Genomic DNA, 26,901 nt, shown 5'->3' with positions numbered 1-26,901 from the left:
TTTAATTTGTTAAACTCTGCACACATCACTGAGCACGGACTGGCTATAATTGTGAATTTGTTTTGCTTTCTCACATTTCTACTATGAATTTCGCGATTATAGTTTTAAAAAATTTCATTAATACACAACACAATTTTTACTTATCTTAAGTATTAAGGATAAAATCCAATTTATGACAGTGCAAGGATTTGTATCAATCAAACACGTCCCAAAATTCGTATAGTTTTGATTATATCCAGAAAAAAGAAGTTCCTGAATACGTTTTTATTATATTTCCGTGTGAGTTGCTCTAGCAACATACAAGTCATGATATTATATAGAAAATTTGAGAAAATATTAACATTAACTTCAAATTTGTGTCTAAGCCCCTTTAAGTCTATAATAAGAACCAGGGGCCTAGAAACGTTCCTCAGGTAAATTGTAGAACAAGCAAAAAATCAGAAGTACCCTTGTACTACATTACATTCAAAGGTGCAAGTTATGTATCAAAGTTAGTATGTATCAAAGACATCTATCTAAAAAAAAATGAAAAAGTAAAATTCCAGATATTCAACACAATTACAACAACATTTAAAGCCAATTTAACCATAGAAATATCAGCTTTTCCAGTTCAAAATCGGTGAGAGTTTTAATTTCAGCGTATATAACAAATATCATTATATACACTCAATTTCGTATTATTATTTTAATTATAATAGCTCTGATACGCTATATATGGCTTTAAAAAGTTTGATAATTCTAGGCTTCATATATAAATATCGCTGCAGATTTACAAAAGTATATCGCAATGGCCTATTTTTGGAATTGTTTGCACCCTTAGGCCGCAGATGCAGTAACTTTCAAGATTTGATGATCCTAGTCCTCCTGTCTAATGGGCAAAACATCGAAGTTTAAACAAAGTATTATATTTAGTCAGTTTTAAAGTGCAAGTGAAATCGATTTTTTAAAAAATATTTGCACTTGTCATATAAAAGGTATTAGTGTGCAAGGCCCTGAAGCTGGAACATACGACGTAAAACACCTGCTGCAATCTATTTATCAAGTTTCAATAATTATATAGGTAACCGCAACTGTATGAGAGTGTTGATGTGTATTTTTGCTTTAAGTATTGACTATTTAGAACAGAACATCACATTTTCTGTGCTATATATAAAATAATGAAGCACAAAGTAAATTTTTACAATTTTTATTTGTTTTTTTTTTCAAACATTTTTTACACCCATATTCTTATATTTTCTTTTTTCCACTAATCTATTAAAAAATAACAAAATTGTTTACATTTTCCAGCTTTCAATGTCCCCAAAAAGTTTTTTTTTTTAAATTTTCAAGGGTGTATAACTGAGTGTCCTTTTGAACTTTGACCTTTAAGAGTCAAGACGGCGGTCGTATTCATACTCTCCCAATCCACTTCCGACTCTCTTCAGCTGCGTGATGTGGTCTGAAATCTCTTTGATGGCGTCCACTTGCTCCTCCAAGTAATGCGTTTCGATGAAGTCAGTCATCTGTAATTCATCGGATTTATGTTTAAAAGCAATGTAAACTTTTAAAAGCTATTACATTGTCAAGCGTGTAAACTACGTATTTATTTTACCTGTGCATCCTTGTGGGAGTCGGCGACCTTGTGAAGGTCAAGAAGAGACTGGTTCACAGTCTTCTCCAGCTGAAGCGCCACCTGCATGGCATCCAGGCCAGTACCCCACTCATCACGGTCGGGTTTCTATAAAGCATCACAGAAAAAAATTAAAACACTATACTAGTATCAATTTTTGGCTTAGCTGCAGATATGTTGCTCGCTGGTATGAAAAAACTGGATCTGGTCGTCCATCACATTTTTTTTCAGACCACGAGCTAGAAATCTGCAGCTATTTTCGGCTACAATGCCAATCTATATTTTCGTAAATATTCCTTGATTGTATACTGTGATACAATGCACGTTCTGTGTCCCACTTTATAAATTTCATTTGACTTTGAGTATACCCGTACCACTGACCTTGATGTCCTGGAGGACGATGCGTCCCCCTCTCTTATTCTGGTACTTCATCAGCCTCTCGGCGTGTTCTCGCTCCTCGTCAGAAGCTTTCTTGAAGAACTTGCTGAATCCAGGGAGAGCCACATCATCACGATCGAAGTAGAAGGACTACAACAAGCAGACGACAAATTTTTAAATCGTAATTTGGACGGTGATATGAGAGGAGATAAAAAAAAAACCTATATACGTTATCTAAAGTTGTGTTGATTCCTTGAGTGGAATTCCTACATTTTTACAAACTAGATTTCTACGTCAATAGAAAATTCAAAACATTTTCTTGAACTTTCAAGTTAAAAAAAAGCAAAAATGAGTATTTGAAATCAGGTTATTGAAGCAGATAGACTTACCATGGATTGGTAGGTATAGGAGGCATACAGCTCCATGTTGATCTGGCGGTTGATGCCAGCTTCGCTCTCTTGGTGGAAATTTTGACGACACTGTGCCTCTGCCATTGTTGGTGTTAATTTCCTTTTGTTGATGGTAAAATAAAAATATCTTGTATTAAGATGGATTTAAGAATTTTTGGTTTGTCCGTACGTTCACTGACGCAGCAAGACAAGGTATGGCGTGAATATGTCTGTCGTCTGCTTTTATAGCATTCGGAGTCACCTTTCAAGGGCTCAAAGTTCAAAGATTAACCTTCAATTGTCAATGCGTACTTTAAGCAGAGCGCGATCACGTTGCAAAATTATACAATTCGACAGGTATCTGTTGATTTCTTGAATGTTTTGTAAACAATACACACTGGATATCAGCAATAAGTTTGTTCATAAAGATTCAGATGACCTAAATAAGGTGCACAACGATAAATATTATTGTATACTTTTTGATTACAATGGCTTACTATCAAATTCTATGAGATTTAAGTTCAGTCACTGTCTCTGTGAGGTTACAATTTAGATTTAAATTGAGAACATGGTTACGCAAAAATGAAGGCCCTTTAAAAATATAATGGTGGAATCTAAGGTAAAGAAAACAGAGACGCTAATTGCTGTCAAGTGACATTAACATCAATTCTCACTGAATCATCAAGTTAAAAAAAAACAACAACACACACACATAAAATGACTTCCACTCTTTACAATGCTTATGCTTCATAAATATAAGTAAAAATGTGCTGTGACCTCATCGTTCACAAAACCCTCTCTATATACATTTACTTCAATTTTGAGGTATTGTCGTATTGGAATTTCAGTGTCCTCTGTACTTTATAATAAATAACATAAAATCTGAAAAATCGACAATGATAAAAAAAAAATGCGTAGGCATATGTAAGACTCATAAAACTTAATTTCCAAATAATTTAATGTTTAAAATCAAACAATATTAATTCGTCTTGATAGAAAGGGGAAAGGCTTGCAGTTTCAAAATAGAATTATTATCATAATGTTAAATTATTAATTAATTCGGCTAAATAATTAAGGTTCATTGACCCACTGATAAGAAGAGATAACTCTTACGGGGGATAAATAAAATGCGAGTTAGTGAGCATATATTTAAGACGAAACATGGAGATAACCATGTTTAAAAAAACGTAATACACCTATATACATAAATTCTACAATGAGAAGAAAACTGTCACCCACTTCAGCACCTATTTCTGGACTCTCTGGACCCCCCTTCCCCCCCCCCCCCGGTTCCTACGGCCATGTATAATCAAAAGGATTGGACACAAGTTTTACCAACTTAGAATTGTCCTCTCCAACACAAACAAAATGACATATACATATACACGTGATGTACAACAAACAAATTTACAATACAAAAAAAGTGCAGGGAAATAAGAAAAGGGGGGTGCAAAGAAAGAAAGGAAAGGGGTTGTAATAGACACAGAATTGTTACGCTGGTTATTCATAAAAATCTTTTCGATTTTTTTAATATATTTGTGTACCTCTTTAACATTGTTCATATTATTTTGTTGTCCCAAGTTTGGGTCCCCAAATAGAATTGTGTCAAGGTCTATTGTTTCTTTGTTATTTCTTATAGTGTGAAATAGTTCTGCTCTTATTTCAGCATAATTTTTACAATACAAAAAAAAGTGTTCAGTGTGTTCATTGGTATATCCACAAGAACACTGAGTGTTATCTGAAAGCCTAACCTTAAATAAATCTGACTTAAGGATGCTTACATTGTGTCTCATTCTAGTTAAAATTGAGTTTGTTTTTTTATCACCATAAGAAAAATAATTTGGGGGAGATTCACATTTAAGAAGTCTTATTTTTGAAAGCATTTACAGTTTCAAAGTTTCTGATTTCAGAAGGCAAGGCGTTCCATAATGATATTGAAGATGGAAAGAAGGAGTTTTTTTAATAAGTTCGTTCTACGTTTGGGTATAACAATATTATTACAATTTCGTAAATCATACTGGGTTGTTTGTGAGACTTCAGGAGGTAATAGATTCGAAAAATACTCTGAGGCGAGACCATGTTTTATTTTAAAGATTAAACATAACTTTTTCTTTTCTCGTCTATAAGCAAGTGTTTCCCATCCTGTTTCATAATATAAAGAGTTACGGGGAGAGCAGTCTGATTAAACCCCCCCCTTCTCTTTCACTCGTCAGGCGAGTGAAAGGAGAAGGGGGGCTGGTTTTAATCAGACTACGGGGAGAGTAAATAGGAAGTCCAGTTACAATACGTGCAGCTTCTCATTAAATTTTCTCTAGCCTTTCACAGTCAGCTACGGAAATATCATCCCATACTTCTGATGCATATTCAAATAAGGGCTTAATAAATGTAATATACGTCTTTGTTTAAAAAAAATCACGATTTAATGATAATTTCAATTTTCTAAGAACTGCAATTTCTTTTGAAGCCTTTTTAATAATATTATCAATGTGGTTTGTCCATTTCCCAGAATTCGAAAACGCAAGTTCAACATGACAGTGAGTAGAAGATGGAATGATTTCTTGACTGTCAAACTTATAGCTTAGTTTGGATACTTCATCTTCACTACAGCCAAATATTAATATTTTGGGAGTTTTTTTCAGAAATAAATTTTACAAGCCAGTTTTTTGACCATTGATTAATTTTTCCTAGATCATGGTTAGTAAGTTTTTCTAAATCCTTCAAGTTTTTAGAGGTGTTTGACATAGATGATCATGTGTCTTTTGCAGATAGTCTAGAGAGACCTGAGAGTCCACATGGTAGGTCATTTATATATACTAAAAAAAGTAAAGACCCAAGAACAGAACCTTGGGGAACAATACTGTTTAATTTTCACAAAATCGCTGGTGTTTTCTATACTAATAAAAACATCTATAACTGGTGCCTCATCCATGCAGTAATGAATATTCCATGTGCAAGTCTAACTACACCTGTACCTTAGACCTAATAAATATTCTGGGGAAAATTCCTTAATTCTGGGAAATATATTTCCCAACAGGTAATAAACCAGTAAACTTGAGAATCTATTTAAACCAGTATTATACTTGTAAATAGACATAATTCAATCTCTGAATAAAGTTTTCCCCTACACCACTTAATATTATCAAACTTAACCCAAAAGAACTAAATTAAACACACCTTGATACAGTGGTGTAGTCTACTATTCAACTGCTGCAAGTCCGCGTTCTTACTACAGATACTATGAAATGACACAAAATAAGCTAACCAATCAGATACATCGCCCACTGATCATCAACCAATCACAGGCGATACACGATAGAGGTACCCCAAATCCCACGGCAAAAAAAAAAAAAAAAAAAAATTGTGCCAATGTTTCACAAGAAAATATAAACAAGTAAAACAACATAATGAAATAATTAAAGAAATATTGGCATACAATTTAAATAAATCGCCGCTTACAACTTTTCACATCTTAAAAAATTGCATTATGGGAAATCACACTTCCGGAAAAACAACCATGTGGCGAAAAGATGCCAGGCCAGGTAACAATTTAATAGATAAATATTCAGAGTTTTAATTATATGATCATGTATACATGCACCAAAGTAAACTATCGGTAACAGTTAGTTTAACATTATAACAACACTAAAGTCTTAAACAGCGAAGAAAATAACTTGTATACGGCACTAAACATCGTCTTACAACAATCGGGGACCATATCAAAGCACAAATTTATTAAAAAAAAATGTATTAAAGAAACATTGTGATTATACTAGCACTGTCGCTACATTTATCACACTGACTTTAAATGAGACTGTTGATATTCTTGTTTCATAAACTTGTTTGTCAATAGCTTGCCTCATTTTAAAAATTGTTCATACGTAGAGCATGCTCTTGTGTATCGAATCAACTGAGAGACATAAACCCCATATGCAGGTGATTGCTGCGTAAGTAAGGGAAGTTGACGGTTGAAAAGTTGAAGTCATCACCTTGGTTGTTTGGTTACCATTAACGTCTTTTTCTAGTTAAATATCCAAATATGAAACAGATGGGTCAGACTCTGTGGTATTTTTTTTTTATTTCAAGCTAACTGGGATATATCGAATCGACATAATATGACATATTATGAATGGAAGTAAAATGCATTTTCTTGAAAAAAAAATTACGATGGGCTACAAAGAACAAAGATACAAGCAATGTGATAATCCCTCCTCGGACTAAAAAACTCAAGATTTCATTCTGTATACTATCGTCAGAATAAAAACTACACCAGTCTGTGAAAAAGTGTTAATTTTGTTCTATTTGTAAGGCATTCATTTAGATGGACTTGGATTAAATAATCATTTTTGTTTGTTGTTTGTTTTTTTTGTTTTTGTTTTTTTTGTTTTGTTTTGTTTTTTTTTTAAATCATTTTTTAACAAGGCATATGTATATTTTGTATTATCTCATTTTTTTTTATATGATTCGACTTGTCATGTTTTCGACAAGCTGACATTCATATTCGCATGATTGATTATTTTCTGTGAATCTTTAAAAATAACAACTGAACATAAATTAGCATATTCCTTATACAATCTGATACGTAAATGTGAATTTTTTGTCGAAAAAATTTAAAACTTAAATCTTCTCTAAATAAAATACTTCCTTATTTGCTGATCAAGTCTGCTATTTATTTTTTCTTTATCGACAACTACTATTGGAGACAGTCACGTGCACATGTCACATTTTCTGTTGTTGTTGTTGTTTTTTTTTTTTTTTTTTTGTGAAGATGTGTTTGTTATACCTCGTAAGTAGTGAACGTTAGCGTATCTGTCCATCATGTGCTTACTGCTGGTAACCATGACAAAGTCGTAGATCACTGCTGTGTCTTTCACTATTAAACAATTTTCAATTGCCAACGAGTACATGACTAATTAGTCATGTACTCATTGGCAATTGAAAATTGTTAATTAGTGAAAGACAGTTGTATATGATGTCTAGGCAATCTTTTGAGGCCTCCGCAGAAAACTAAACAATTAATGTAATTTTGTTTTCAATTCATTTTGGTATAACACGGAGGCATAAATAACAGAATATAGATATCTCTGGTATAATATCTGGTATAAATTAAGTCCTGGGTTTAACTGGCCTAATATCACAGATTTCATATTTCCGAGCATTGCTTTCAATAAATCTCTCAAAAAATTCCTCTAAAATGGTACAAGTAGATTGTTTTCATTATTGTTTAACGAGTTAATATGTGAAATGAAGTTCAATCTACTTACTATTACATGTGTGTTTATCATTTCATAAAATACTAAGATATTGCATGCATGCATCTTAATTAAAACCGTTTACACCAGGATATAAAGAGGAGGATCTAATTCCAGGTTTCTAAGTTAAGTAGATAATTACAATTTCCGAGGAAAGATACACTGTACTGTTTGTTTTGGTTCATTCATTCGTCATTCAGTTCTCCTCTGTGTTACATATGCCTTACATTTGTAAAAAAAAACAAAAAAAAACAAAAAAAAAAACACTGTTTTATATATCATTACAAAAAAGGGGGGGGGGCAACAACAACAAAATGTTTAACATCTCGCTCTCAGAGAGAGAGAGAGAGAGAGTTTGAATTTCAGTTGTGATTAATTTTCTTCCTAGCCATAGGTATTTAGGAATTTGAAATGAATAACAAATTTATTTATCCATGCAGACTAAAACAGCTTAAAAAGTATCGATAAAGCAGAGTTATATCCATAAAGCATTGACAAACCTTTTGCAACAAACCAAAGAATTCGTATTTATCTTCTTGATCTTGGAAATATTTTCCATATCAATTGTTGCAATATTACATCTCAGATATTACACGGATAGTAATTAATTCGACGCCCAAGTGAAATCTCAGTGGTTTGATCACAGCGATGCCGTGGGCATGTTGGTAAATTTTCATTCTAAAAACTTTTTGATATCTAATGACTATTCATTAATGAGTTTTTTTTCTTCTGGTCTATAAAAAATCTGGTCTCTCAGATACAACAATAATGTTGAGCGCTAAAAGAATTTCATGTATAGAAATTGCTACTTTGTGAGAAAACGATATATTAGAGTGGGAAATTCGAATACTTGAAAAGCAGATCCAGCAATCCCCTGCCACCCTAAATGCATTTTCTTTAATATTAGTTTTTATACAAGTATGTACAGTGTAAATGCGATACTGTACTGTTTAGCGATACATGTTTTGCATTCTACATACGCAAACTTCTAAATTATTCAGATGACATCTTGTAAATATTTATGAAGATTATGGCAAATTTTCAGAACAAACCTTTTCTCGTAATGATTTTCGTGTAGTAGATCCGCATACTACATATACATACCTTAAAGAGTTGAGAGGTTTTCAATTTTTACGAAAACAAAATATTGGAGCTTGAAACCTTTCTTTTTATTGGCTTGCGTTTCTCCATTATGACGTCATCGTGACTTTAGAATCGTGTTTTTGTTGTTGGTAACGGCTCATTTCTAGCGGACAACTAGAAGCGATCGGACGTGTTTCACGATAACTCGAAAACTTCTGCATTAGCTACTAACTGAACTGACTATCAAGTCAAGGAAATGCCTGAAAGTGAAAATAAGATGGTAAATCACACTTTATAGACTTTTTAGGAATTCCGATTAATTCAGTTCTTTCTAAAACAAGAAGTTTGTTCTGATTTAGAACGACTGAAAAGTCAAATGAAATGGTTTAAAGTTGGTGGGTCTGATTAATTTTTTAAATATCTCTAGGTATATTCGGATGAAGGTTATGTAGTAATGGCCTTTCCATACACAAATGAGAAAATATATAAATAAATAAATTAGGGGGGGAAAAAAACGGTGCAGCAAGAGTATAGCCTATTTCTTTTTCCTGTCAATGTCGGAAAAATCCGCCAAAGTATCCACTTTCAATATTCTTATTAAGTCATAATATACACACAAAATAAACATTGATCAACAGTCATTTTTAAAGTGTCAGTAAGTATTCGGACTTCTTTTTCAATAATTTCTCTTTTCCAAATGAACAAACATTCAGTATAGCAACCTATTTTTAGATCTTGATTTTTTATTGGTTGATTGGTTGATGACGTCGCTGTTGCTTAGCTCAATATAGTTACGTTATAATTACGCTTCATTCCTTGTTAGAAAGGCGAAGTAAGCAGATGTGCTTATCTTGCTCCTAACAAATTTTGGAAACAAGTGTTTTCTGAACAACCTAAACAGAAAAAGCGATGCATGAAATCATGGATAAGACGGTAAAGCATCGATTAACAATTTTAAATTTTAGGCAATGTTTGTATGTAGGCGTTCAGAAAGATAAACTGTTCCGTCAATCAAAACCTAAGATGTCTGTAGACATATTATTACGTTTAGCTGTAAACATTATATCAAGAATAAAGAGAATGTAAATTTATTTGAAAACTGGAATATGAGATTCCTATGACTCAAAATAAAATAAAATGAAGGGTGGGTTGGGGGTGTAATGCATATATACTGATTATACTAAAACTACTGAACACACTGTCAAAAATAATTTTGCTTTTAAAGACTTACTTTTTACATGTGCACTAAAAGTCGATGAACATGTTATTTATCAAATTATACACTTATATCGCTTATACGACTTCAACAATCCCTGTCTCCGTATTCATGTCCCAAAAGCTGCAGATCTGTAGCTCACTGATCTACATATGTAAGAAACTGGGATGGACGTCCATCTCATTTGTGTGTGTGTGTGTGTGTTTTGGTAGTATACATGTATTTGGGGAAAACATTTATGATTTAGCTTTGAAATGTAAATCACGTCCTCATGGAGTCAACTAAAAAGTGTATAGTGAGTATCCCATCTACCATCTTCAAATCGTCAGGGTTCCAGAGTCCACACGTCCAAGAGCCTTGATTTGGACTCGGGACCTCAGAAGTTGCGAGGATGTCCGTCCATCCATTTTTGGATCTTATTGTCATTATCTAAAATTTTTAAATACTAGAAATAATAGATTTAGATTTTGATATGCCGTTTTATATGAATGTTTATAAAGTTGCTGATTCTTAAAGTTCATAATTTCAGGATGCAAGCATTTTCACAGATCTTGAGCGCCAGATTTCTTCCTTTCTCAGGACTGAGAAGGAATACGTAAGTAATTCAGTAGGGTATGTGGGAGGTATGGTCAAAATTGACATCTATATTCTAGTCTGAAAACATCCCCCTTCGTCTATTAAATGTTTGTTCAAATTCTTAAAGTTTATTATCAGTTATTATGAAAATTTCTTTACAGTCAATCGTACTAGAATCTTTAGAATCGTTGACTACACAACCCACCGACCCTAAAGCCACCCCCGGGAAGGACTGTCCTCGGCACCCAAAGAAGCAATTCTGTGCTAGGTGGAACGCTGTAGAGGTAATGTGACATTTACTTATTTGTTTTATTAACTTCCCTTATTTAAAGCCTCATTCACATACCCTCATTTATTATTATGGGTGTAAATTTTACATGCTCTTGGTGTGTGTACACGTAATTATTGCGATGCGTTCACATGCATTCTCAAACTGTATGTAAATTAGTATTAAGTTGTCAATTTCAAAATATTTTGTAAATACTTGTTTGGGCTTTCTAGTTGCTCCTCGACTCAATATTTCTCCCATGTACAAAGAAGAACATTGCCATTTCTTGATTAAATGCTACTTAAAATAATAACTGTTCTTAATAATACAATAGAAGGTCAATGTTTACTCTACTGTTACATTAAAAGTTTAAATCTTAAGTTTAAACTTATCTATTACTATCTAGATAGTTTCTATAACTAATAGGTAAGTTTAAACTTTAGATTTAAACTATTATGAAAAAGATGCATTTTTTAACGAAATCGATGATGCTAAATTTTATAGACAATTTCAATATTTCTAGCCTTGTTTTAATTTTGCTATGCGTTGCATGTCTGGAAATACACCAGAAGTAAATTTACTCGTATGTAAAAGATAATTTGCACCTGGTCTGGTTTAATATGTAAATTTTGCATTAGGAGTAAAAATACATCATGTGCAAATCTTGATTACCCCTCGTTCATAGCACTAAAATACACCCAGGTGAAAATTTGCATATGCGTATAAAAATTTGCTCACCGCGTGTAAATAGGCATATGACTTGTTTTTCCGAGCTTACCGGAAAGGCACAAGGAGATGCGATTTTGTTAGATATAGATAAGTTTAAATTAAGATTTAAACTTTAAATAAATGTAATATACTTCTCTCATATGCTAGCACTATTCAAAGCTTAGAAAAAGTGACTAAATGTATTTAAACATAGATATTTTTTAATATTAGGACGTGAACACCAAGGCCGGGTCCAGAAAGGCGAAGTCGTCTGTTCTGGGGGTGAGTATGATAGAGATAGGAAATGTTGCCTCATTGACTCCCCTTTGTAAAGATGACTAGATTTGTGAAATTATTTTTCCTTGTCTTAGGAAAGGCACAGAAGATCTGGACCATACAAGACTTACAGTGTCAGGAATCCATCTGCTTCTACCGACTTGGTGAGCATCAGTTAATTGTAGGTTAATTATACCTTAGTTGAAGTACTAGTTATATTAGTACCCATATAGTTTGCAAGTATTAGGTATATGTAAATATGCCCGTGTTCTTGCGGAACTGAACGTCCATTTCAAGCCCGTAGCAACTGTTCAAAAAGCACAAGCAAAAAAAAAAAAAAACCTAATTACCCCTTCAAATCCTGGAATTCAACCCTTCAGCACCCTCCCCCCTCCAGCGTTCTACGGCCCTGCATTCTTTCCTGGCTGAACTATTTTTGTTCATCCTTGAGAAACTGAAAATATACATTTTAATTAAAAGCACCTAAAAAAGGATTAAATTGAACTTTCCTGATCGATATGTGTTATACAGTATGAGTTTCTTATATTTGAAGCAAGTCCTTAAAAGTTGAAGTTTTAGTTCCTAGTGTTAGATTTTTTATAAGCGAGATTTCCCTATCTCTGAGTCACTTATAAGCTGGTTTTACTGTAGATTTTCTGTAACAGTACCTCTCCTCTAACTTTTCACAGATTCCACAAAATAAATCTTTTCCAAAACTATTTGATTGAACGCAAATTTGAAAGTAGATTTAAGCCATTCAAGTTTATCAAAATCACAACTCCAGAAGTTGGGGGTTGCGGGGGGGGGGGGGGGGTCAAGGTGGTCAAACTTTTAGATAAAAAAAAATGCATAGTAAAAATAAACGTTTAAACTCTTCTCAAACATAAGAAAGCCACAATTACTTTAATAGCACTTTAGGCTAAATATTAAAAGAATGAATACCAGAACGAGGGTTGGGTCGCAATGGGGGAAGTGGGGGGGGGGTCAAGAATAAAACCACTTGGCTACCATGGGAAACACGAACACGCCTCCTTGAGTAGATATGTTCACATCATGGAAATGTGATGATCGAATTAGGTTTTTGATTTTTTATCACGTAATTACATTTAAACATCTTTTTTCTAGAAATATTAATGTTGAAATTGTTTATATGTTATTATCTTTATCTTTCGAATATTCGTTGCCATCCCTACTTTAGGGACATATGGGTCGCACATTAATGGTTTTTATATGTTATTATGGGCCCCACATTAATGGTTAAATCCATAGTTTTCATTTGGGCCAATGACTTATTTCTCATTTCAGACTAGTAATCAAGATTTCTCCAACCGTGAGGGGGTTGCTCCCAATCATGATGCCTCAGTCAAATACCAGAGACACGAGGACACGGATTCTGACCGAGAACCTAAGCCTGTCTGTGTGTCTGTATGTATTGTGCTCGTATTTATTTATTTATTTTTTTTACAATTAATTGAAGATTTGTTTGAAAGAAGGAACTCTAGGGATTTTTTTTTTGCAGAGCGAACTTGAGGGTTACACCCTAAAGTCTTATAATGTTTCTTGTGTTCTTCTTGGGTTTCTTATAGTCAACCTTTCTCGGTTCTTTTCAGTCCTTGACTCCGGCAGAAAGTACCCCTAAAGAAACCTCCGGGAAGGCCTTCCCTCGCCCTCGACACCTGAAGAAGGAGTTATGCCAAAGGTGGAAAGCTGTCGAGGTAGGATTTATATTTAGATTTGTTGTTTGATTAAGGTTCTTTAGAATATTTCACTCATACTGGCCCTCCAACTATTGCAGATGTAGATCAGTGCTATTGACACTTACAGGACATTGGTATATATTTTTAAAAACATAAATATTTTTTTTTATGTTAGGACGTGAACACCAAGAACGGATCAAGGAAAGCAAAGTCGTCTGTTCTGGGGGTGAGTACTAGCACGATAAAGAGAGAGGAAATGTTGCATCAGTGACCCCCTTTTGTGAGGATGTCTACATTTGTGAAATAATTATATTTCCTTAGGATGGTCACAAAAGAAGAGGACCGTATGAAGCCAGCAGTGTCAGAAAGAACCCTTTGGTCACTACTGACTTGGTGAGCATCAGTTAATTGCAGCTTAGTTATGATTAATTTTCAATCCAGTTTGTACTGTGCTTGTATCTTATAATTATTGCTCTAGATCTGAATAAATGATCGAATCAGAAACTCCAAGGAAAAGTGCAGCGGGATAGCAAAGATTTTCTTCATTTCAATTAAAACCAAATTTAAACTACTTCTTTAAAAAGCTCCCATTTGTTAAAATGAATTGTTCTATAATATTTAAACGAATCATGAAATATTTACATGTATTTGATTAGATTATAGTTATCACTGTCCATGTCTAAAACTTTAAAGAAAACATTAAAAATAGCTTTTTTTTTTTTTTTTTTTTTTTTTTTTTTTTTTTTATACAATATCATGGATGTTTCAATAATTGTTTGTAATTAATTTTTAATAAGATGTTTAATACAACTGAGATGATGATTTAAGATTTCTCACACATGAATGTTGACGTTATGGTAAAAAGAAGAAGACTTTTATAATTGATATTTTTTTTAAAGCACTCGACACAGAGAAAAGAAGAAACAAGTGGTTCACTCAACAGCCCCCCAAAACAGAAAGGATCAGAGACGGACGAAAAGACAAAGCCTGTCTGTGTGTCTGTGAGTAATCTCTTCTTTATGTCTTTTGACCGAAGTATGAAGTACTGCCCACTCGGCCTTAAACAATAAACAATCAATTTACCGTATGACTTTAAATTTTTGACTTTTATTTTTAAATAAAATCATACTAGAAAAAGAAATCGAACGACCTTTTCTATAAAGTATGTAATCACAAATTGCTTGTTTATATGTCTATATTGATTTCATTTATTTAATTTTCAGGACTATGATGAGATGAAGGGTACCAAAAGAAGCAGGCCGATTTCTCCATTTAGGCCAAACAAGAAGTGGAAGCCATCAAAGGATGTAAGTGTGGATCATATATTCATCATCTGCTTAAGATTTTTCCTTCTCTCTCTCTCTCTCTCTTGGCTTTTGGTTTAGTCTTTGTGAGGTGTGTTGTTTCGTTCAATTTTTGTTTCTATAAGAAAAGTTCAATTTTCATTTCAGTATTGCCGATATGAGAGGAAAGTGAAAAGATTGATCAGATGTTTTAGGAAATTCAGCATTGATGGGTAACCAGCGCTGCGTGTGATCTTGTGCATTTTTATGCTGTGACTGGGATTTTTGTTGTGTTTTTTTTTTTTTTCATTCTCCTTGGATATTTTCATTTTCTTCCATGTTTGTGGAAGGTGTATATTTCTGGATTAACCGGAAGAATTTCTGCATGTTATTTACTGACCATCTGTTTACATTTTATTTACTGAGATAATAGAGAGGTTAAGCAGATGACCGTGTACGTCTACGTGTACGTGTAGCTAGGGAAATCCCCTAATTTACTGTGATTTACGTCATCAGTTTTGCATAGCGCGTAAATATACAAGTTGTACACAACGTGTAGATTCATATGTACACGTAGGAAAGAACGTGTAGCTTCTTAAACTCAAATTATAGAATGTATATTTTTCAGGCGGTTTTTGTTGTGATGATGAGAGTTTATTACGTACATCTCTGTATCTTTTTTAATCAAAGTCATAGAATTATTTGATACAAATGGATTGTAAAGTGACTTGTTGAATTGAAGTTTTACACGTACCGCTACACGTACAGATTGTTAAACAGAACACGATGTTAATTACGTGTACTTGAAAAAAACACTTCTAAGTTTACACGTACACGTAGACGCACACGGTCAAATGCTTAACCTCTCTATTATTTTTTGTAAGATTTTTTTTGTTGTTTTTGTTAGTTATATATTTTCCTTTATCCATTGGCCTTTACACAAAGACTTTTCAAGCGAAATGATTGGTGCATTTATTTTATGTTGTTTTGTTGAATTAATGAAAATTGTTGCATCCTTTTATTTGAATGGTATTTATTGAAAGTTTTGGTTTATTTTTTTCTCTTGTTGTTTTTATTTTATCTGCTAGTTTATGTAATTTTTTTCGAGGTGATAAAGGCATTTATATTTTTTCCAAATGTGTATTTATATATTTTTTATTTTGGTGAAGTTTTTTTTTTTTTAAATCCTTTTTGGGCAAGTATATTTTTAGATTAGTTATAAGTAGATTTTATTTTTTAATAAAGTGCTTGAGAACTGTAAAGTCTGCGTCTCGTTGTTTGTTATTTTTAATATCAATAGGTTGTATACTTTAGTGGTACATGTACAGATGAATTTGTTAAAGATATTAGTGTATGACCATCATATACTTATTCTAGGACCGTAGGAACCGTAAAAGGGGATAGGCGCACCCCTTCTATATTTCTGCCAGTTTATACTTTACAATAGACAACGAAGATTCATGTAATACGGTTGCGCTGCTCAAAAATAACGTCTGATGGCCTTTTTTCTTCTTTTAGCTCGTCAAGAATTTCTGTATATTTACCCCCCCCCCCCCCCCATGAAATTGCTTCGTAAGGATCTCTAAGAAAAATTGTTATGAAACTGTATATCCATAGCAAATACTATCACCAGTCTTGCGTCACTAGCAAACAGTGCACACACCTATGCTTGCAAGACCAAATAGCCTAGGTCTACATACGTGTGATCAGAAATCTGTGCAGGTGATGTATATTCATAATATTTATGTTGAAAAATACTTTAATGTAATGCAGAGGTGAACAGTTTGGGTTTGGTCATGAAAAGGATACACAAAATACAACACAAATATTGCAGTATCATAAATGCTAGAGAAAATGCAAAATTAGATATTATATATCATTGAGAAAAATGAAAAATGCAAATGCAGCCGGAAGAATTAGGTTGTGTGGTGTAATGGCGTCTACAAGATAAGATTTCTGCCTGTGTAATGTGAAGATAAAGATCAGAGAACATACTCAAATATCCAGTGAAAATTTTCTATACAAATTATGAGCAGCGCCAACAGAGGTGGGATCAGCTGCCATGGAGGAGTAAGCATCTCCTGTCGACCGGTCACACCCGCCGTGTGTTTCTTGTCATGATCGGGTAAACAGGCAAATCCGTTCTGTGTGAAAATAATGGCCTTACAATTTGTATGAAAAAATCATGATCCCAGAGGTTAGGTTGGGGTCACCATGGGCAAACAAAGTTTTACACAGGAATATATTGGAAAAATCTTTAAAAGTCTTCTTTACAAGAACAACAAAGCCATGATTAATTATATTTATTTGGAAGCATCTTCAGGTAGTGTACATTCAAGTTTGTTCAAATCATGACCCCCCCCCCCCCCCCCCCCGAGATAGGGAGCGGCCACAATGGGTGATCAAAGTTTTATATGGGAATAAAAAGGATAAATCTTTAAAAATTTTCTTCTCAAGAACCACAAAACCATGATTAGTCATATTTATATGGAAACATCCTCAGGTAGTGTTGATTCAGATTTCTTCAAATCATGACCCCTGGGGATAGGGTGGGGCCACGATGAGCAATAAAACTTTTATATAGGAGTTTATAAGGAAATTCTTCTTCTCAAGAACAGTAAAGCCATATTAGTTATATGAAAGCATCCTCAGGTATGGCGTTGATCAAATTTATTCAAATCATGACCCCACGGGGTAGGTGAGGCCACAATGGGCAAAGTTTGACATTGGGATATATAGGAAAATCTTTAAAAAAAAACTTCTTCCCAAGAACAGTAAATCCGTGATTAGTCATATTAATCCAGAAGCATCCCAAGGTAGTGTAGGTCAAGTCTGTTCAAATCATGTTCCCCGGGGGAAGGGCGGAGCCACAATTAAAAAAAATCAATCATTTAGAAAAAAAAATCTTGAAAAATCTTCTAAAGCCATGATTAGTCAAAAAAAAATGTGAAAGCATACCCAGTTAGTGTAGATTCAAGTGTGAACAAATCATGCCCCGCTTTCCACTCGGGAGGGGGGGGGGGGGACTTGCAATCACATACATTTAATCTTTTCAATACTGAACTGAATTTTACTTTTTCCTATAGCCAATCTGCTCAGGTGAGCGATGTGGTCCATGAGCCTCTTGTTTTACAGATTTTTCCTACATGTACATATATATCCCCAGGTAAAACTTTGATACCCTACTTTGAACCCATCCTACCCTCGGGGTCTATGACTTTAAAAAAATGAATAAACTTGAATCTACACTACCCGAGGATACATGTTCATGTATATATTTAAGAAATGAATTGAATTTTTGAAGATTCATGAGGACATGAACTACGACGCTTCACGCCGGCATATTTCATGAAGCGCGTTAGCGCTTCATGATAAATATGCCGGCGTGAAGCGTTGTAGTTCATGTACCTCATGAATTTTCAAAAATTCAATTCATTTCTTATATTTACATTATTTTTCTGATGAGTTGCCACAATTTAACTGCCATTTTTAAAGCAAAACAGATTGCACTATAGTTTTGACGTCAAGTACGGTATTATGACGTAACAATAGAGATATTCATGCTCATCAATGGTAGTTCATGAGAAAATGAACATTTTTCTAATTTGCAAAGAATCTTAAGGAAAATATTTGGAAATGTAAATATATATTAAATAAATCATATCCCTGCTATTAAAAAGATGATTTTTAAACGATTTTTTCAATACATAATCACAAGTGAAAATTTGATTCTGTAAAGGAGAAAGGCCGAAAACTGTCCATTCTGTGAGAGAAAGAACTAATCGAGGGCCGTAGGCCCGAGATTAGTTCTTTCTCTCACAGAATGGACAGTTTTCAGCCTTTCTCCTACTTAAAACATGATTTCCTTTGTTCTGAAAATTAAATAAAAAATGTACAAAATGACAGGTAGCACACATACAATGACAAATTCATTGTTTACGGAATGGACAGTCACAGGTAAGCTAGGGATGCAGAGCAATTTGAATAGGCATTGTGTTTCCAGATGCAAATAACAAAAGGTCTTTGTCTTAAGAATGGACAGTTACAGGTGGATTTTGTGGGATACTAGTATTTATACAAGTATGTGATGCTTCAAAATCAGTTTACAGTTTGCGTTATAGAGGCATACATGTTTTCCTGTGATGGAGAAAGTATATGACAGAATCAAAACCTACTAAACCAAAATATGCACAAAATTAGTGATATTTGGATCTGGAAACAGAAAAGTAAGAGTAAAAGAAACATTAGCCAAATTTTGACCCCAAAATGAAGTTCGACAACAGATACAGATGATCAAATTCAAATCAAACCTGGAAATGTTTTATTTGAATTCTATTTTTGAGGATATATTAACTGCAGCAGTGTAATGGTGAGATGCAAATTGTGTTCAGTGTTGGATTAGCCATGAACCAATCTTCGACCTGAAATGTTTTTCAAATCACATCTGGAAATGTTTCATTTTTATTTATTTTCTACCGAAATATTAACTGCAGCAGTGTAGTGTTCATGGTGCAAACTGTTTTCTGGGTGGAGGATTTAATATTAGACGTACTTCTATCTGAAAATGAATTCTCCTCAAGGGAATGATTTTTCCGAAATTTAAATCAAATGTGAATTTGTGTCAATTGAATTCAAGTTTTTTGAAAATTAAGTTTTGAGTATTGAAATAATGTGCAACATTTGTGGATTTAAAAGAGTAAAATCGAGTGGATGCTGTGCAGACATTGTGTTCTGGATTAACTTTGATCTCCCCGTTCTTTTTGTTATTTAGATGTAAATTAAAAAGTATTTAATGTATTTGTTTTTGTTTCCCTCTTGAACACATTCCAAAGTTTACCTGTAACTCTCCATTCTGTTTGTTTTAACTGTCCATTCTTTTTGAAAAAACTGTCCATTCTTAAAAGAATGGACAGTTTTCCAAAAAGAATGGACACTTACAGGTAACTTAATGGATTGTTTGGGGAGTTAGCTCAACAATAAGCTATAGAATTGACAACATGAACAAAAGGTTTACGTCACAATCATGTTTTAACTGTTGTGGGCCATCCTATCCCCGGAGCAATGATTTAAACACACTTGGATCTACACTACCTGAAGATGCCTAAGTATATTATTATGTTCCTATTGTTCTTGTGAAGAAGATTTTTAAAGTTTTTCCCCTTTACATTATCGTATAAAACTCTGATCAACAATTGTCGCCACATCCTACCCCCAGGGGCCTTGATTTGAAGAAACTTGAATTTAATTACTCTATCTTAGAATGCTTGCATATTAATATGAATGATCACGTACCTGCTGTTCTTTTAAAGAAGCTTTTTAAAAAAGATTTTCCCCCAATATAAAGATTTTTTAAAGGATTAAGATAGGTAATTAAGGACCCTCTATACACAAGAGGAAAATACTTTTTGTACATTGAGAAAATTATAGTGTGTAAAGGTGTAAGTATTGAGCTTATCTATCACATTTTCAACATGGGGTGCCTTGCATTTACCCCCAGGAAAAATGTTCAAAGACAATGAAGTACTGATGAACATAAATCACTGCTGTTTACTTAAGTGGGCAAAATACCTGCAAATGAAGTGTTCTATCTATTCATCTTGGCCTATTAAAGTGTTATGAATGCTTGATTTGAACACAAATTAAGTAATAAACTGTACATTTCAATTTATTTTATTCTTGATCAAAGGGGCAGATCACTCTATCTGCATAAAAATACCACAAAATCCGAACTCTCTAGTGTGCAGTGTATAGAGGGCTCTTAATGTCAAGTTTTATCTAAGTTTTTAGAATGTAGAAACGATACGTTAGTGCGAGGTGGAGCCAGCCGAGGAGTGGGGTGAGGGGTAGATTGATCCCAAATCTTCATGAAAAAAATGATATATGGAAAAGTTTATAAGCGCTTCTTAGTAGATCTCCATTTCCTCGTATTTGTGTTATATTCTCTCAAATATGACCTTGTTTCACGTCTTGTTGAAGTGTCGTAAATCTACACTTGACCTTCGCAACACATGTAGATAGCTACCTAGACATTTGAAAGCATTCTAATCAAGAATCTAATAATGGCCTCTAAGGACGACCTCTCCACTGGTAAGACATGAAAATTAGTTTAATTTTCCTTATTATAAATATATAACCAATCGTAAAGCAAAAGTGTGGAATTGCTGAAGTTGATGTCTTTCATAGTTCACTTTGAATGAAGATTCAGGTCAGGGCAAAGGCATATACTCAGGAATACTAAGATTATCAATTACATAATTTGATCACCATATATATATATAAAGGATAGTGAACTTGTATATAAATCAGCATGTTTATTTTTTTTTAAATGAAACAATTCTATTTTGTGCGCAAATTCAAAATGCGTGCAGGTGTGCAGTCCTGAGAACACGGGGAATTAGGAATTTAGATTACTTTAAAAGGACTATTACGTACCTTAAAAAGCATCAATTTCCTCAGTTTTTGATCTCAAGGAAACCAACTGGACAGAGGTTATAAGGTGAACAGAGCAATACAACATGCCGACGGTCATTGAGAATTTAGTTAATCAGAAAATTATCGTTATAAGATGCATCAAAATCTACATTTTGACTTCACTTAAAAGATGACTTGATAAGTAGTATTCCTATGTATGAATGGAATTCAAAAGATTTTAATGTAAATTCTAAAGGAAACATTTTTGTGAATTTATTCTGATGCGTAATCTTGTTCCATTGTTCACCCGACAGGTGAACAAGCAAAGAAAGCTTCCAACAAACGTCACATTTTTTATCAAACAATCACAATTTATAAAAAATCATAAAAACTAATAGTTTTTATTCTACATGTACTTACACTGACTTAAGATCAAATTACTTAATGTGAAAAAAATATTCATACGTAGAGCTACTTTAAAGATGACAAAATGATACCCAAATGTTACTGGAATTTGAAAAATACTGTTCACGGAAAACATCACTCAAGCATTTCACAGTACTAAAAGTATATCTGCTAACATTTATCCTTTATAACCATTTTCCGGAATTTAATGGCCAGGAAGCTTACCGGTCGACTCTTGAATTTGAAAGGAAATCTGATTGATATATGTGTAATTACATATTTATAGAAAATTAATACTCATATGTTCCTAATTTGAATATCTGTTTAGAGGAGAAAGATGAAATTCCTCCCATTTTGCCAGAATCGGAAGAAAGAGTATGGTCGTCAGAGATAAAGATAATGGCAAAGAAAGGTGTTTTCTGTCTACTGTTGGTGGCCTATATTGTTTACTTCGCCTTTGCCATGGTGATGAACTTTGAGAAAGCCATTCCTCTCCTATGTATTACTGTGCTTGTATGTTTCTATGTGAGCTGTATATTTGTGAAAAGAAAATTCGGAGATCGAGTGGCTGAAATCTTACGATGCAGGAAACTGAACGATATTTCCATGTTTAAGTCGAGAAAATTCAGTATGTATGTATATTTAAGTACATATATTTATTATATACCTAACTGTTTTCACCCAGTTTTACTGTTGAACTTATGCAATCACGTGACGGTGTGATCCGACGTTCCGGATCACCACACTGTGGTTTTCTGAGTCCATATCATCCCTCTCTGAAACTGATGACGTAGTACACAGATAAATGACGTTTTTATTCTCGCGCATCAAAATGTTCCTTGACAAAATGGTTTGTTTAATGGATAAAAGTTATGTTATTGATCCAAAAAGTTTTCTTTTATTATATTTTGCTAGTTGTAAAGGGGTATATAATAAATTTATCATTATAACAGTAACTTGATCCGAAGAGCCGTATCATGTCAAGTTGACAGGCGCGGATCATCAGATCAAACTCGACGCGATTCAACAGTAAAACTGAGTGACAAACAGTTGGGTATATAATAAACAGAATTATCATTACATGAGCGATGGAATGCTCTATATTCTACATGTATTTTCAAAATCGATATACATGACAGTTGGTTGAATTCATTATTAAATTTACGGTATTCTTTAAACGAATTTTCTACTTTAGGTGTTGCAAACCTTTATATATTGACGTTTTTCCCGCAGAATCATGTATGGTGGGACATCGTTGATACTAACTGTATCCATGATCTTCATCAATCTGTCCAGTCCCACAAACCTCATTTCCCTTGGTGGAATATTTACCTTATTGCTGTTTAGTTGGTTAATCTCCTATCACAAAACCAAGGTACAGATTTCATTTCTTATTTGTGAAATCAGGGGTTATTGGCCTTTGTCCGAAAACGAAAATGAAACGTTTTAAAATTCTTTTGGTTGAAATGAAATATGGCTAGAAATGTATGAATACGAAAAGTTTTATGAGTAAAGCAGGAGACCCCCCTTTTTCTCATTACAATACAACCAATCGAAACTAACTTGGAAAATTGACCAGATGTAACTAGCACGAAATTCTCTTGCATCCACTACCTGTAGGTTGACCCCCGGCCTGTCGTGTGGGGCCTCACACTGCAGGTTCTGCTTGGGCTCTTCGTACTAAGAACCAGCATCGGACAAGAAACATTTTCTTTTCTTGGAAAACAAGTGGAGAATTTCCTTAGTCACGTGATCGCTGGGGTGGAATTCGTCTTTGGCGAAAACTACAAGGACTTTGAATTTGCTTTCAAGGTACATTGCTAATTGACAAACAGTACGTGTAAATTCAGTAGGAGACATAGGTTCCAGATACACTGCAATAAGTTAGCAGTTTCTCTTTCAGAGTTTTAAGAAGTCAAAGTAACATTTTAGTAAAAATTAAGACAAAACTTTGAATTGGGTTTTTTTTTCAAAGTAGTTTTTTTTTGTATAGAAAAATGAAACCATTCAAAATATCGTGAATATTTCAAGCTTTCTCTGATCAAAAAGACTTTAAATCACCATCTTAAGAGGACTTTTTAAAATTTTGTTCGAAGCTGATGCCCACGGTGATATATGTTAATTCTGTGGTGTCCATTTTGTATCATTTTGGAATAATGCAGTCTGTTATTAAGAAGATGGCGGTCGTGATGCACTACACAATGGGCACCTCCGCGGCCGAAACCTTGTGTACCACATCCAGTATCTTCCTCGGGCAGGTAATCTCCAGTTTAAAATTGGTAAATTCACAATTCAAAGCTTTGAATTGCTTAGTTAATTCTAAACTGCAATATTATCCATTTTATATCCTTACATTTTACACAGCCTGAGGCATCTTTTACAATACGTCCATATCTGGAAAAGATGACGCATTCTGAACTCCACGCGATCATGACGGCAGGATTTGCCAGTGTTACGGCTGACGTGTTTGGTTTATTTGTTGTGTATGGAGTAAGTTGTAAAGGACTTTTTAAAAAATGAAGCCTGATTTTATGCCATTTTCCAGCATTTTAAATTAAAGTTATACAAGTATCCGGTAAAACATACGATTGTTTTCGAAATTATCATTTGTTCTACGTATAAACATAAGTGCCAACATATTCAGAATTTATTTTGAATGGTTAATGTTATACATGATGTAATTTAATTATCGTTCAGTAGATATCCTCGGCACACATCCTCACTGCAGTTCTAATGTCGGCTCCTGCCGGACTGGCGGTATCCAAAATAATATATCCGGAAGTTGATGAGCCGGAAACAAGAAACCTTACAAAGTTAGAAGACGATAGAAGCGGGTATTGTCGCGTTCAACGTTTTTTTTCCCTACAAAAAAAGGAGATAATCACCATGCAATAAACTTATGACAAAAATCTTTATCTAATACCTAACAGGCCAAAGTTTATAGATGTATGTTGAAAATTGTCGTTACTTGGCCTAAATTAAAATTTCGTTGATTTTCTTCTCAATTTTGACCTTTAGATATATTTTAGAGATATAGAAGCCATTTTATTTTACTGACAAAACGAATTATTTTTAAAAGATTTTAAGAAAATTTATTTTACTTAGAAAAACAGCAATGATATACATGTATAAATAGAGACATGCGCAAAGATTTTTTTTTACTTTAAGTCGAATTTAGTGACATTAATAAAAATTGAGACTTACAAAATTTAATATATTATTGTTCAGCGCAGAAACAGCCAACGTGATCGATGCGGCAGCCAAGGGGTCAGCAGAAGCAATCTATGTAGTGTTTGCTGTAGTAGCCAGTCTAATCGCCTTCCTCAGTATACTACACTTCATCAATGCCGTCATTTCTTATCTCGGAAGTCTAGTGGACATCGAAGGACTCACTCTTGACGTGAGAATACTAACCCAGGCATTTTTTTTAAATAAAGAACTTCTTCAGATTTTGGAAAACTGTATCTAGTCAAAAAATTCTTATTATACCAGAGAAACGAGAAAAATAGAATTGTCGATGTTTATTAATGGGTCAGACATTGTTTCTAGTTCTCAAATTTTGCAAGTGTAAATTGACGACTCTCCTGTTTCAGGTACTTCTGTCCTATATCCTGATTCCTGTTGCCTTCCTGATGGGAGTACCTTGGTCAGACTGTCGTGTAGTCGGAGAAGTGGTGGGACTAAAAACCATTATCAATGAATTTGTAGGCTATGAGAGACTCGGAACATACATCAAGGCCAATAGAATATCGGTAATATTTGTTTAACTTGTGTACAGAGATCTTTTTAAAGAGTATTAATACATTTCATTGCAAATAATTACAGATGTACATATGTATCAACGAGAGTCAAAATAAGCTGACTTAAGAATTAATGATCAACATACATTTATGAATAGGGTCACTGAATAAAAATCCCTTATTGTTGTGGAGTACTCCAGACACACGCTCATGTTTAAAATATTCAATTTTTCACAATATTTTTCTTATTAGAGAAGGGCAGAAACAATAGCTACATACGCACTGTGTGGTTTTTCTAATCCCACAACAATCGGAATAACTTTATCCGGACTTGGCGCTCTCATTCCTTCGCGAAGGAAAGACTTAGCAAAATTAGTCATGACGTCATGGATTGCCGGAAGCATCGCCTGCCTGCTTACTGCTTGTTTTGCAGGTAAAATTGCGGCAACAATTTCTTTAAAAGTTTTATCTTTTGTCACGTTAATTACATTTTTTTCTATTTTTTTAGGACTGATGTACATGGACGAAGTAGAAAACATACGATATACCTTTGAATCCAATGTTACCTTAACTACACTGTCTATTGTGACTTTAAATGTGACGACAATTTTACCTGTTACTTGATGATCCATTGTCGAAATTAGATTTTTACTATTAGCTGTATAGTTTATCAATTCTATTTTTGCGAACTCTCTCGTGCGCTGGCATTTTTGTACTAGAATACACATACTCGAGTTCATGGTAGGACATTTTCGGAGGATACCATGTCAGTTTCGTATTATCATCTGAAAATACATGTTATCTGAGGTTTTGTGTTTCATCGTCTAACTGTTCAATGAAGTACAAGTAATTTAGGCCCGATTACGCCAAGACTGAAGAGCCCAGTTATTTCTAGAATTGCTACAAAAATTTAGCTTTTCTTAACTACCTTTTCGGGCCTTTCCGGTAAGCTTGGAAAAACACCCCAAATATGTTACGCAAGCGTCCATGACAACCCGCTTTTCATTAACATTGAAATTCTCTTATCTATAGAGTCTGAAGCTAAATTTCATTGAATGCAACGTACAACATATAGTCAATCAACTCTCTCTAGCCAATACTTTAATTGATGGGAACCGACTCCATTTTGAACTCTGCGATATTGAAATCATAGTGAACGACAAATTGCTTGATACACAGTGATGCCATTGCCAAGGAGTGTTACCATCAATCGGAAAGGAGACCCCTAACCTCCACACCCCGAGTGCAACACTGTCTTCCTATTTATAATAAATTGATTCAGCAAAAATAAACTTATGGTTCAGATATCTAGTTCTATGTTTGACAATAGTAATAATATTGACTACAGCGCTAGCTCACTATTTTTTAAGGATAAGCTTGTATCACCGATATTGTTTTGAGATTGACATCGATTGGAATAAATAAATCATTTTTGAAAACAACGAAGTATATTGTCGAATATTCTCTGTACCGATTGCATGTTTATTTGATGACATGCGAATATTTTCCATTTTGGAACATGACGTTAATTTTTACACAACATACTTAACATTTGTACTGGAACAACTGAACAATTGTTGATACAAAGATATGGTGTAATAATGCTCCTTTCT

General features: G+C 33.8%; 2 protein-coding genes and 2 long non-coding RNA genes across 4 annotated transcripts; 3 read left to right on the top strand and 1 right to left on the bottom strand.

Annotated features, from left to right (window-relative positions):
- Positions 1-1,170: 1,170 nt before the first annotated feature.
- On the bottom strand, positions 1,171-2,602 carry LOC133188320 (soma ferritin-like). The gene is made up of 4 exons (XM_061323698.1): positions 2,377-2,602; positions 1,991-2,137; positions 1,592-1,717; positions 1,171-1,502 (listed from the first exon to the last, which is right to left on the bottom strand). Exons 1-4 carry the CDS (start codon positions 2,479-2,481, stop codon positions 1,365-1,367), a joined length of 516 nt encoding a protein of 171 aa, XP_061179682.1. The 5' UTR covers positions 2,482-2,602; the 3' UTR covers positions 1,171-1,364.
- A 10,460-nt stretch (positions 2,603-13,062) lies between these two features.
- On the top strand, positions 13,063-13,674 carry LOC133188788 (uncharacterized). Its single transcript, XR_009721314.1, has 3 exons — positions 13,063-13,177; positions 13,363-13,467; positions 13,625-13,674. It is a non-coding gene; the product is annotated as an uncharacterized LOC133188788 (long non-coding RNA).
- Positions 13,675-13,784: 110 nt separating this feature from the next.
- LOC133188786 (uncharacterized) lies at positions 13,785-14,744 on the top strand. Its single transcript, XR_009721313.1, has 3 exons — positions 13,785-13,842; positions 14,349-14,450; positions 14,673-14,744. It is a non-coding gene; the product is annotated as an uncharacterized LOC133188786 (long non-coding RNA).
- Positions 14,745-20,791: 6,047 nt separating this feature from the next.
- Positions 20,792-25,912, top strand: LOC133188658 (sodium/nucleoside cotransporter 2-like). Its single transcript, XM_061324165.1, has 11 exons — positions 20,792-20,819; positions 21,877-22,180; positions 22,782-22,923; positions 23,169-23,360; positions 23,645-23,806; positions 23,913-24,038; positions 24,249-24,382; positions 24,777-24,948; positions 25,142-25,300; positions 25,541-25,721; positions 25,797-25,912. The coding sequence occupies exons 1-11, from the start codon at positions 20,792-20,794 to the stop codon at positions 25,910-25,912; spliced, it is 1,716 nt and encodes a 571-aa protein (XP_061180149.1).
- The last annotated feature ends 989 nt before the right edge of the window (positions 25,913-26,901 follow it).

The sequence above is a fragment of the Saccostrea echinata genome, unplaced genomic scaffold (assembly GCF_033153115.1).
Source record: "Saccostrea echinata isolate AGI-Se365-2 ecotype Australia unplaced genomic scaffold, CSIRO_AGI_Sech_v1 ptg000016l, whole genome shotgun sequence".
NCBI lineage: Eukaryota > Metazoa > Mollusca > Bivalvia > Ostreida > Ostreidae > Saccostrea > Saccostrea echinata.
This window is presented reverse-complemented; position numbering and strand designations above follow the sequence as displayed.

Coding starts and splice junctions, on each gene's coding strand:
- LOC133188320 (XM_061323698.1), bottom strand. CDS start 2,481: ATGGCAGAGGCACAGTGTCGTCAAAATTTCCACCAAGAGAGCGAAGCT. Junction 1,718..1,990: donor TCGTCCTCCAGGACATCAAG/GTCAGTGGTACG, acceptor GATGCTTTATAG/AAACCCGACCGTGATGAGTG. Junction 1,503..1,591: donor ACTCCCACAAGGATGCACAG/GTAAAATAAATA, acceptor GATGAATTACAG/ATGACTGACTTCATCGAAAC.
- LOC133188658 (XM_061324165.1), top strand. CDS start 20,792: ATGGCCTCTAAGGACGACCTCTCCACTG. Junction 22,181..22,781: donor AAGTCGAGAAAATTCAGTAT/GTATGTATATTT, acceptor TTTTTCCCGCAG/AATCATGTATGGTGGGACAT. Junction 24,949..25,141: donor TCGAAGGACTCACTCTTGAC/GTGAGAATACTA, acceptor CTCCTGTTTCAG/GTACTTCTGTCCTATATCCT.